The following is a 12,236-nucleotide window of genomic DNA, read 5'->3' as shown; positions in this document are numbered from 1 at the left end:
AGTCGCAGATTTCAGAGGCTTCCCTCACTGATGATGTGATGGTGAGTAAACCACAATAACAACGACAACAATAAACAAAAAGGTGCACAAAGTTCATTTCACTGCAGGCAAACGAAATACCTTTACAAATGTTCACCATAAGCAGCCACAGTGAGCAACAAAATTAGTTTTCTGTGAGAAAAATAAACATCAGATTTAAGATTTTCGTTTATCCACTTACTGCTTGAAATATTTTTTCCTACAGTTGTTTCAGTCATTAAACTATTAATAGGCCCACTAACCAAAATTTGAGTTGTTTACTTTAAATTTAAAATAATCAGGCTTCATTAATTAATCAGATGTATGTGCTATATAAATATGTATATCTGAATTAAAAAAAATCATATATCCTTTAAGATTGTGATAAAAAGATGAATCATTTTTATCCTTAAATCTTATTTCCTATAACACTTCATGTACTGATTGATGTATCTGTTACGCATCTTAAATACTTATACTTATCAATATATTTAAAAATACTATGATGTTCCTGATAAAAATCTCATAAAACAAAATAAATTAAACAGTATTTATTTTGAACTTAAAATTAAGAGGTCATAGCTTCACGGATCGTATTCTACAAGTTTAAAATGACATCAATGGAAAGATGAAAACAATGCTGATTTATCAATCAAAATGCAGCTCAGTGCCGGAAAAATAATATGCTTGCAGTTTTGAAGTTGTTGGAATGTATTTTTTTCTCTCTTTAAATGAAGCTAGGCTAGCACTTTCCACCTGCTGCCAGTCTTTGTGCTAAGCTAGACTTAACACATCCTGAACTTGCCCTGGATGAGATGAAAGTGACATCATCAAGTTTGATTTGTGGTATACGTATTCATGATGGTCATTTTCTTGATGGATTAATATGCTGATTATTCACCCCAGTAATTGATTGATTGTTTGATTTGAAAGAATTTTGGAGAAAGTGAGAAACACTTTGACAATTATCCAGAATCCAAAGTAACACCTTCAAAAGTCTAGGCAAAAGTCCAAAACCTTAGAATTATTAAAATTATTTAAAGGAAACACAAAAGCATATAATCACATTTATGAAACTGTGCTCAATTTATTTCAAATTAAGAAAATGTCATATTTATTAAGATGTGTTGTGTGCAAAAGTATTACTTTGTAAAGTAGCTGGCAATTTAAACTATCATATTAGTAGAAAGTTGCATGAAAAGAAAAGATTCACTTCACTGCACATCACACCCCTGCCTGTGATGTCAGCCATTTTTTCCCAGCCAAATCCAGCCCTTCCTCAGATAAACACTTTTGCCTTACATGGCTAATTGATACTGCTGTAGAATGTAATTTGTTTTAAGCATTTAAGCTTTGAACCTTATTAAAAGGGTCTCATGCAGGGTTCAGAGAAGGGATGTTCTGATATTCACGATAGCAGTGCTATTTTAAAGGTAATTATGGGTACTGTGTCAGTAATACACATATGACAATACTGTGTAATTAATCCAGCACATGTTGTCTTTTCATTATACAAAAAGTGCAATTGTTCTTTTTGGTTTATTTGGTTATGGTTACAGACTCTTGCTCATATCATGATAAAGTGCTAATGTGAATTCTTTTGGGCACGATAATCGTGTAGTGAAAATCTGGCTGCCCTAGTTGAGACTACACGATATCAGCCCAGTTATTTCCACATCAAGCAGAGGTAAAGGACCATGTCAGCGTATCCTGTTGTTTCTGAGAGCCAGCATCATTTTTTCAAGCTATGATAAATGAGAGGAGAGACCATGTGGCCGCCTATAAAAAAGCGCTGCATCTTTTTTCAACCAATCATATATTAGGTGGAGTGGGAGTCGTCACCAGTCACTCTGGTAAGAAGAAAATGGAGGAGAAACTTGTTCTGTCCAGGTCTTGTTGTATCAAAAACAGAGGCGGAAAAGCTAAGTTGTGAGAGCAGACTGGCTGGACAATGATTGTTGCTGGTGAGGGTTGTGCTTTTATCATCCTACAATTGTGATCACATCAGTGCGCATAGTCAGCCCACTGTTAACATATTGTGAAGTTAGCTACCTATAGGGTCAATCAAAGCTAATCTGCAGCATTTTTTCTCTCTCTTGGTCACTACTGTTTAATTCCATGTAGTGTGTCAGCTGACGATGCTACCGTGCTGCATATGAGATGTCTCGCGATGTCCAGACAAAAACGATTCGTATGTTGGAATTGTTTTGCGCTCCACAACAAATTTAGCAATGTTTTCTGATCATTGACCAATAGGAGCACAGAATTTGCTTCTGCACAACTGTAAACAAAACAAAACATGAATGATGTTGTTGGTGCTATGACATGGAACCGTGGAACAGAAGAAAAGTCACCTCAGCCTTTACTTTCTTTTTAGGCTCTTCCGGACACTTGATAGCCAATATCGCACACGCAGCCATTGTTTTTGTATGTTGCTGTTTCCAAATATTGGTTCCCAACGCCCCTTTCCTGCTGTGATCACACATGCCTTGAAAAATAGAAAGAAATGATTGGTCAGGGAGAAACGTGTAGTTTGTCACGTCTCTGAGCCAACACATGGCAAGAACTTAAGATTGAAATAATCACCTAATCTGATACATCATAACAGCCACAAAGATCATTTTTCTCTTCCATAGCTGAAAATTATGACTTCCTTTGACCTCCACATGAAAGATTTACTAATCTTAAAATCATTTTGTAAATCTAGTTTTGCTGGAAACGTTTGTCATCACTTGACACTGTGAATGTTTTTAGAGGTTTTTCAGCACAGAAATAGAATAATTATCGAAATAATAAATACTGGGAAATGTAATCACCAGACATAAATCTGGATACTGAACAATTCTACGAAACTCTGGATACATTGTCAATATTTTATAACATTCATTGCCAACATCAGTCATTTCGTTCCTTCCACTCTATCTCTGCATGGTAGCTAAAGCATATTTAAGGTTTAGGAAAGCATGTGGTCACAAGAGGAAGTCAGAAATGAAAGCTAAAATTTATCTTAACACTGCCAGCCTTCACCAACACATCTGGCTCAGACCCAGAAAGAGCTGCTCACCATAAAGGAATTTCTTCACTTTGGGTTGTAGTTGTGAGTTTAACTGTCCCAGGATGTTCTGAATGCTGTATACGAGGTGTCATAAGAACATAACTCTTGTATAAACACTTGTGATTTTGTGCATGAAACACTGAAAAATGTAATCTTAAAATGATCTGTATCTGTATTGGCTGCTAAGACCTACATCACGGATTCCAGGATGATAATCCAGCGTGGAAATCTTTACTGTTGCACTTCTTGTAAGCTGCTTTGTACAAAAACCATCAACTTAAAGCCAAATATAAACAGCTAGAGAAGGGGTTAAAGCATAAATTACCCAGCAGGCTTTGCCTTCAGGGTAATAGTGGACCCTTCCTTCCCCTCTCTTCAGACATGTCAGTGGATTCCCTCTGTCCTGCACTGCTCTGTATGGTGAGTTAACATTTCCGTTGCTGGGAACATCTTTGCATGTTGGATGCTCATTTGCCTCTTAAAGGCCCCGCTGCTGCCTTTTCATGGCCCTGTAAGAATAATTTAGTGCGGGAGGCCCAAGATCAGTGGAGATTATGGCTATGAAAGGGAAAAAGGACGCGTTATTAATGCTTGCTCATCGGAAAGAGACAAATAAGAAAAGGATCCCCAACGGGCCTAGATTCACTGTAACACATGGTTCTGCCATGGGAAACCAGAACGACTTCAGTCTATTCTGTGATGCTGGAGGAAAAGAAAATCAGAAGCCTCATGAAAAAAGAAAGTGTAGTGATAATGAAAGACACACCACAGGTCCCTACTGGAACATTACAATAATACACCAAGAAGCAAAATATATTAAGGTTACCATAAATTACTTTTCAGTCCCTAAAGAAATATTAAAGGAATATCATGAGGGTTATCTTAAGACCAATGTGACAAAATTAACGTGATGCACAGCAAGGTCACTATTTTCCACCACAGGTACACTATAAGTCAAAAAAGGATTTTAAATATAATGTTATCAGGGCAACACAACTAAATTTCAAAATTATTCAAATTATTATTAAATTGTTTATTTGCAGTTTATTTGTTGGACTGCAGACACAGTATGGAGTAAAAATACACTGCGTGATCACAATACACCATTAAACCTTGCCTTTACAGGCACTTCAGCAGAGCACTTACATAAAGTTGAGGGACATTGGGGGACAAAATGGTTCAAAAAAGACTGGCCAGCAACAGCTGAAATATCATGTTTTTCACTTTGTATTTTGGGTGAAGCTCCAAACATGCTAAATTCTACATTTTCTAGGATATAACTTGATAACATCTTTGTGAGGCCTACACTGCCAAGTGCATTCAAAATTTGACTGAAAAGAAAACAACTTGTTTAAACATTTGGACAAAACCAATATTTGAACTGCAAAGACATGTTTAGTACATGATGATCTTTATTGTTTGAGGGTACAATTTGGGAAAGACCCTGAGGTGCTGTTAATGACTGAGTTTTTGACTAGGTAATGGAAATACATGGAAAGCTATGTTAAGCAGACTTCATATCACCCAGCTAAAATCCAAAGGAGACAGTGGAGACAGAGGAGACAGTGAAACTTGTGAAAGAAAACTTTGACCTTAGTGTAATTCTGTCACTATGAACTACGAGGGAGTGCTGAAATTACTCTACAGTCCACTTTTCACTGGACCTCAGTTTAGGAACCACTGACGTCTGCAGTAAAACTACACTTCAGACTTAGATGGTGCGGTGACCAATCACATAACCAGGTGATCAGACTGGCTGGTCAACAGGATTGTTGATGTTTATAACTTGCTCAAAGTTTCTATTGTATTGTGCGTTGCCTCAAAAAACATCAGGCTGCTTATAAACAGCACAAGCATGGCAGCAGAAATACTTAGAGAAAGCCTTTCAGGAAGACGTGTTGCTCCCAAGCAGAGAGATGAAAATCATCTGCCATCCAGGAGTTAACAGACCAAATGATGATACTCTTTCAGTCCTCCCACACCACCGACAACCCTGCACTTATCACTATGCTTGATACTGTCTCAGTGAGGCCTAAGAGTTGTTTGTCTTGCATACTGACATCTCTAATCCAACATGCAGGTTAGTGGTGCAACAGGTTGTCAAGGTAATGGAGTTGGAAACTGTAGTTAGGAAGCATCACAACGCTAAGAATCTACAGGCAGGCTAGCAGCTAGCAGCTGAGGCTGTGGTGTTATGAGGTAAATGCTAATGCTGACCATTTTAATTTAGTGTGCTGCTAATTAGCATTAAGCAAAACTGAATTATAGCTGGTGCTGGTATTTGGTCATGTGCCAAAATCCTGGGCCAACAGCAATTTTTACTTGATGATGGTGCTAGATGAAGTTTCAGAGAACCAAAGTTTTCACAGTCCTTCCTCTCTCAGGAACATTGAATCACTTCATGGCAATCCATGTGATAGTTTAATAAAAAGCCAAAGATTCACAAACGTCAGCTTCATGGTGGGGCTGCCAAATTGTCTGCCGACCATGAATACCTGTCCAGCAGGTAGATATTGAGAAATTCCACTCAAAAGCACAAACGTCAGCCTCTTGATGGTGCTGAAGGAAAAGTCAGAGGATCACCTAAATCAGCCGGATAGAGTCAGGGGGACATGAATTTGAGTCCATCCAAGAGCCTGGACCAAAGTGGTGGCCACTGCCATCCACATAGCCACACCAGTAGCATTGCTACAATACAATGATTAGAGCTTCAAGCGTTTAAATGTGTCTATTACATCCCATGTACATCCTATTACATCCAAGTATGTCTTCTTAATTAGCCTTCCCAGGACCAGTGGAGTCAGTGGGCTTGTTTTGTGTTTCTGCAGACTTAGCACATATGTGGGAAGACCCCCCACCAGGCCACTGTTAGCTCTGCTACGCCTGGCCGTAGAGCGTAGGGGGAGGTTGGGGGTCCCATTCCTGAATAAATCTAGGGTCTCTTCTAAAGACCCAGGTGTCCAGCCCTTCTGCTGACCTCTGACCCCTGCAGAAGAAGTTATTGAAGCTGCTGGTGAACCTCCTAAAGCTGACCAGTGAGGAAGGGCTGGGAAAGTGGCCTGATGGAGGACAAGGGTGGCTCAAAGGGGTCACAGTGAAGAAAGGCAGGGCGGTTAGGAGGGTGGGGGGTGTTCAGGGTGTGTGTGTGGTGGTGGGGGAGTGAAGAAGCTTCCTTTGAGCACCCCCCCCCCGTCATGTCCACAAGTGTGTCCCCACAGCTATTGTGCCTCTGAGCTACAGCAGGACAGAAGGCCTCAAACAAACCGGGTCTAAACAATGTTTGGCCCCTTTTGTTTCTCGCCTGCCTTTCTTCTTTGGCCCTCCATCGCAATCTACTGGCCTCCTTTGTATTGATTTTCCTCATTCAGCAGCTCGTCGGCCTCTTTCCGCTATTTTATATGCTCTTTTCTGGCTTTTTTTTTTTTTTTTCCACCATCTCCCCCCACCGAACCCTCCCTCCTCTGGCATTCTCTGCACTGTGAGAATGCAGTGTGCCTCTTGACTGGATGCAACTCATTAAAGACACCTAATAGATGAAGAGTGTAATTAGTGTGACAATCGGAAGGGGAAATCAATATGTTTTCAGCCGAAAGAGCCACATCAGGGAGGATAAGATGGAAGAGCATCATGTGAAGAGAACCGTATGTTCAGGTGACAGCAGCATGAAGAGGCTCGCTTTCACTTTGACACCCAAAGCAAGGAGGTCATTGTTTTTTCTTTTTACATTTCAGTGCTCACCTTGTTGGAACTGTGACACTGTGGAGGCACCTCCTGATCATTTTCAGTGTAATGCCAGTACCAAAACATTCACATTCCTCACACTCACAGAACAGACTTTCATACAATACATACAAATGTTCTATTTATCCATCTAAATATTTTTTTTGCCTTTTGGCATGTGTTGCAGAGTTTTGGAGATATCAGCTGGAGAGGTGTCTGGCTTCACTCTAATATAATGGAACCAGATGGAACTTGACATGTAGTGCTCAAAGTGCAAAAAAACATTTGAAAAGCTCAACTCCAGAAATCAAGACTGAGATCGATTTTGAAGGTGTCCACAACTTGAGTTTGCCATATTTAATGCCCACTTACTTCTGTTTCCATACTTCACATAATTTCATTGAATACCAGATCCACACTATGTGGACAAACCAATAGCGTGATGTAGTCAACTACATGGCTATACTGACCTGGGGTGGCGTGTTGTAAATAATGAAGAGCTAGCCACATGGCAGATGAGGAGCTTGTGCCAAAAAAGAATCAACTGTATATTGTGTTTGAACAGCATAAATGGAAGTTTCTTCAAATCTGGCTATAGTCTACAGTACAATTCAGTTCAAGATGAAAAAATCACTTTCATTGCTGATTGTGATGTTATTTTTTGGCCAGATCCCCACCTCTACTCCACACATCTGATTCATGGAATGTTTTGTTTTAGAAATGTCTTGACTGTTGAATTTTTGTTTTTTGTCTACCGATTTCTCACTGCGGGGCCTGAAACTTCTTTTTACACCTTGGCAAAATTTTTGTGAATGAAACTGTCTGAAAACAGAGCAGGAGCACGTAGCTCCGTAAGGTAATTTGGAGGTGTTGTTTATGCCAGTGATGAACTCCACTAACACGCACCACGCCATGAACAGGTGGTATTCATCAAGTTGAAACGAGTGATTAACTCAAACTCACGCAGTTCGGAGGGTTTGTTAAGTCTGACTTGCAAAACTCATACCAAACCTCAGAGGATAAAAAGAAGAAAATTAAGACACGAATATGAAGAAATTCTTATATGATGCCTAGTGTCTCCATTACTTAGGTTCATTCAGCAGAGAACACTAACGGTTTATTTTTCAAAACACCAGCACACATCTATCTCAGTTATTTCATAACTACATTTAAATGATCCCTATCAAAAGTGACATTAATACATCTTTCAATTATAGATTCTGGCAGTACCTGTCTATCTGCGCTGTCCACTTGTTATTTTATTCAGCAAAAGAGCAAGAGACGGCCAATTAAAGATTAATATACCTGATAATGTTTTCTTCCATTCAAGTTCGGTATTCAGTACCAGAAAACTGCAAAATATCTCCATAATGTCATGTCTTGAAGTATTAGATATTCTTAACATATTTTTGGATCAGTTCCTGTTCTGCTTCTGACTGAATGTCACTACAAATCTTACAGAAATCTTACAGAAGTTTTTTTTCTCTTAACCATCAATCAGACCAATGGTTGTACTGAATACTGTCCAGGCTGGCAACCTGTGCTAATGCTACAGTCATTTTTGACATTTCATTGAGCAAAATGACCTTTTATAACTAAATCCACACAGAATTAGTCATATATCTGCTTTGAGAGCATACTCTGTAGAAATCTCATTCAACACCAGAGAATAAATTAAGTCTCAGTCCAGATGTTCTTTCTGTAAAGGTCCATGGTCTCCTGTTCTGTCTGAGTTCAGGAACACTGAGCTTCAGCTCTGAGCAGCAGCAGAGCCATCAGCTGGAGCTGCTGAATACTCCCTCTCCTTCTTATTCTGTGCTGCTGGTCTGCCCCCTGCTGGTGAGGACTGGGGGTCCTGCTGGGATAGCTGGGAGAGGAGGAGGTCCACACTCTGGACCAGAACAGAGTCCAGAACTTTCTGCTCCTCTGAGGAGAAGCGGCCCAGGACGTGACGCTCCACCATCGTTTTTGTCGTTGGCCGGCCGATCCCGACCCGAAGTCTGAGCATCACCTGCGGAGTAGACGAGAGGACACAAGACAATACTGCTGTGCACTGGTTTACACACTTGTTCACATAAGCTACCTTGAATCTCTTGTTTAATGCTTGTTTTGAAATAGCGTCTCCCTTTCGTTTCAGTGCTTCATCAATTGTAGATATTTCAAATATGGAAATATGGCTGAGCTGAAACTATAAGTTGTACCAGCAGATTAAATTTCTTCAAACATAAACACAGAAATAAAAACAATAACAAACAGTGGCAATCCTACAAAAACTCAACAAACAACATACATCAGTCTGAAGGCAGTCTACACAGGAACGGACTCCATTGTGACCTCTGTGAAGAAAAGAGTTCATTTGTCATTCTTGGTGTCATTTAAAATACAGGTGAAAGTTCCTTTTTACACATTAAATACTCTTTACCACAAGAATACTTTAAGCATTCTCCACAGTTTTCACATTGGTCTCGTGCTTTCACAGGCATAGACAAAAAATCTTTGCATAACACTTTGAAAGCTTTACATATTGCATTTATTTGACTGTCCCAGGCCTTCACACTGCAGCACTCAGCTGTATCAAGTCAGAGTCAACCTGAGATTGCACGAACATGATGAACAAAACCAACCTGGCACTTCCTCCATGTTTGATGGCAACTTTCCCCAGGGGTTTGTCCAGATCATCATGGACCAGCAGGATGTCTTCAGGCTTGATGCCATATTTACCAGCTAGAGGAGGACAGACCAAACATTCAATGTGGACTCAGTATCATCTTTCAACTATTATAAATGTCCAAATATTAAATGCTCAGGAGACTGTAATAACAATGGAAACACTATAGTTTCAGTACTATTGCTGTCTTCTTTAGAGGGACATGATTTTCAGTGCAGAGAATCTGACATGAACACATTTTGGTAAAGTCCTAATTTATCTGTAATTTGTAATTTAATTGGTTCAAACATACATACTGTGATGCTGTATTTCGTCAGAGTGACTCTGCTGTTGTTGATTTAATTTCTGTTCAATTATTTGATTTGACAGATTTGTTTATGGAGCACTTTTACCAAAACCAATTAGTGAAAGAGCACAGAACTGGAAAGGACATAAAGATAAACAGAGAGGTCCAAACGTAGGGTTTGTTTCTCTGTTCAAGAACCCTCAAATGAAAACAAATGAAATAAACACACAAATATCCTTACATGTTGTGTAACACTAAAGTAAAATCAATCTATTCACACACACACACACACACACACACACACACTAAGTGATCTCACCTGCTTTGGCAACTGACACCCCGTTGACGTTCATCAGCAGCCAGGGACGAAGCAGCACCACATGTGTATGTTGTACCTCTGCCACAGTGACCTCACCGGACACGTGCTTGTCACGATGCCAACGGTCAGCCACGCCGAGCTGGGTGGCGAGCGCCCCAAGCACCGCCATGCCAACACTGTGTCTGGTACCCTCCATCCCTGGGTTACCCAGCCCCACCACCTGACACACACACACACACACACACACACAATTGTAACATTAAATGCTACCAGTTCTGTAGTGGAGCAGCTTTTGTGTTGTGTTGTTGTCATTCTGAGGATTTCTTGCAGCCAGTGATTTCATTGTTGACAGTCTTTCATCTTATCTTATTTCTTTGTGCCATAGAGCTCTATTGTTGAATTAAGTTTAAACACTAAAGGAGAAATGGATTATTGCTTCTACAATGCTAATTCTTCATCATAAAATGCATAAGAGAGTTTGATGTCAGCTGGCAAGGCTGACATAAACAAATAAGACACATTTAGAGCCACCGCCTTGTACTGATGGTACTGATCCACTGGCAGCAGCAGCAGCTCTGTTAACAGAAATACTATGGACTACATTGTATTAAAGTCATGCTCTATGGCTGCTGACACACTGCAAACATTGTGTTCTTTCTCCACACACTGAGCTTTTATTTATTCTGACTTGAACAGGACACAGTGAAAGTGCACAGACAAGTGAAGGTCAAATGACTAATCTGTATAGCAATTATATAAACTCATATCAACATTCTATCAACTGAATAGCCTTGTTTAGTAACAACTATATGGTTGAGCATTTAGAGGAACAGAATTTAGACTGAATTGAAAAGCGGTTTGATATGATCCCGAAAAATATTCAAACTTGGATTATGGGATGGATGCTTTGTCCAGTCAGCGAAGCTATCAGATTTTTGAAAGGATTTTGGTAAATCTAAATCTAGTAAGACTGACTAGTGATTATCTGGGCTTAGTAAACTTATGGTAGGCAAAGTTAAACATACATAATACTACAGTGTAAAAGACCAAATGTAGATGATGTGAGATTACACACTTACCAGCCGTCGGCGGCCTTCTGTGTGTATTTCAGCCTCGATGCCCATCGCCGGTGTGAACAGCTCACTCAACAAAACTCGGTTTATTACCCGTGTTAAAAGTCGTCGCATTCTGCCGAAGTTCAACAGCTTCTTAAAAAGGAGAGATAAATAAGGACACGACAATTTACCAATAATTGTAACGTCCTTCAATCGGCCAATGAAACAGCTTGTACGCTCTTTACATTAAGTCCAATTTCACATGTTTTTACACTGATGAAACTTTGTATGGTCGTAGTGTCATTGGACCGATTTATCAGTGGGACGATATCCGAGCTGTTACTTTACCTTGCTAGCACCGTTACAACAATGGACATATTTAAGAACAACAACAAAACACGTTCAAAACATTGGCTGTCCAGAGGACAGCATGTGATAAAGGCTGAACTGAGAATATATGTAACTTCAAAAAATATTCTCAAGTCTCATACAAGGTTACATGCGCTAGTAGACCTGTCATGCATCTTTCACACCAGTCAAAGAGTGTTGGAAAGACAACATGAACAAACAGGCTTTTCCTACTGTATTGGGCTACAGCGCCATCTAGCGCGATGACTGAGAAACATAGCACATACCTGACACTCAATAAATGTTACGTCTCTCGGTAGCTGACATCAACAGAAAACACGTTTAAAACTTTGAACACTGCATATTTTGTCGATTTTGTAGATGGGGATCAATTGGGACACACAAAAACACTGAATGAAGTAAAGTGTGCTAGTGGTAGGGTGTCAAATATTTTGTGCTGCTCAGTTTTAACAGTTATTTTATTGATTTTATTTTTACTTAGCTTGTGTTGCTTTTATTGTCTTGTGAAGCACAACATCTGAACATAAAGTGCAACATAAAGGGCTATATAAATATTTATCTGTTATTGAATGTTAGGGGGTCCCATCCATCACCACATCTGTGATCCTCCTGAATATTAATGAGCCATCAACTAATCAGAACCCAGGAACCACCAGTGAATTCACTTTCTGTGGTAGATCACTTTTTGACTTTTCAAAAGTTAAAAGACAAATGTAAAAGTCCTCTCTCATCACGTTTTAATAGAA

The 12,236-nt window shown here is 39.6% G+C and overlaps 1 protein-coding gene across 3 annotated transcripts; it reads right to left on the bottom strand.

Moving 5' to 3' along the window:
• Window positions 1–7,849: 7,849 nt before the first annotated feature.
• ptrh1 (peptidyl-tRNA hydrolase 1 homolog) lies at window positions 7,850–11,674 on the bottom strand. Of its 3 annotated transcripts, none has more exons than XM_046385844.1 (6): window positions 11,470–11,674; window positions 11,146–11,274; window positions 10,067–10,286; window positions 9,418–9,517; window positions 9,084–9,129; window positions 7,850–8,804 (listed from the first exon to the last, which is right to left on the bottom strand). In XM_046385844.1, exons 2-6 carry the CDS (start codon window positions 11,251–11,253, stop codon window positions 8,544–8,546), a joined length of 735 nt encoding a protein of 244 aa, XP_046241800.1. In that variant the 5' UTR covers window positions 11,254–11,274; window positions 11,470–11,674; the 3' UTR covers window positions 7,850–8,543. The 3 variants fall into 3 exon arrangements, with proteins under 3 accessions (XP_046241800.1, XP_046241801.1, XP_046241802.1); XM_046385845.1 differs by having other exon boundaries at window positions 11,146–11,271; XM_046385846.1 differs by lacking the exon at window positions 11,470–11,674 and having other exon boundaries at window positions 11,146–11,463.
• Window positions 11,675–12,236: the final 562 nt, after the last annotated feature.

This window comes from Scatophagus argus, chromosome 4 (genome assembly GCF_020382885.2).
Source record: "Scatophagus argus isolate fScaArg1 chromosome 4, fScaArg1.pri, whole genome shotgun sequence".
In the NCBI taxonomy this organism is placed as follows: Eukaryota; Metazoa; Chordata; class Actinopteri; family Scatophagidae; genus Scatophagus; species Scatophagus argus.
Note: the sequence above shows the minus strand (reverse complement) of the source record. Positions and strands in the feature narration are given on the sequence as shown.

Excerpts from the sequence above, each read along its gene's own strand:
- ptrh1 (XM_046385844.1), bottom strand. The coding sequence starts at position 11,253 with ATGCGACGACTTTTAACACGGGTAATAAACCGAGTTTTGTTGAGTGAG. Across the intron at positions 9,518-10,066 it reads GGTGTCAGTTGCCAAAGCAG|CTGGTAAATATGGCATCAAG; the intron begins GTGAGATCACTT and ends GTCCTCCTCTAG. Across the intron at positions 9,130-9,417 it reads AAACATGGAGGAAGTGCCAG|AGGTCACAATGGAGTCCGTT; the intron begins GTTGGTTTTGTT and ends TTTTCTTCACAG.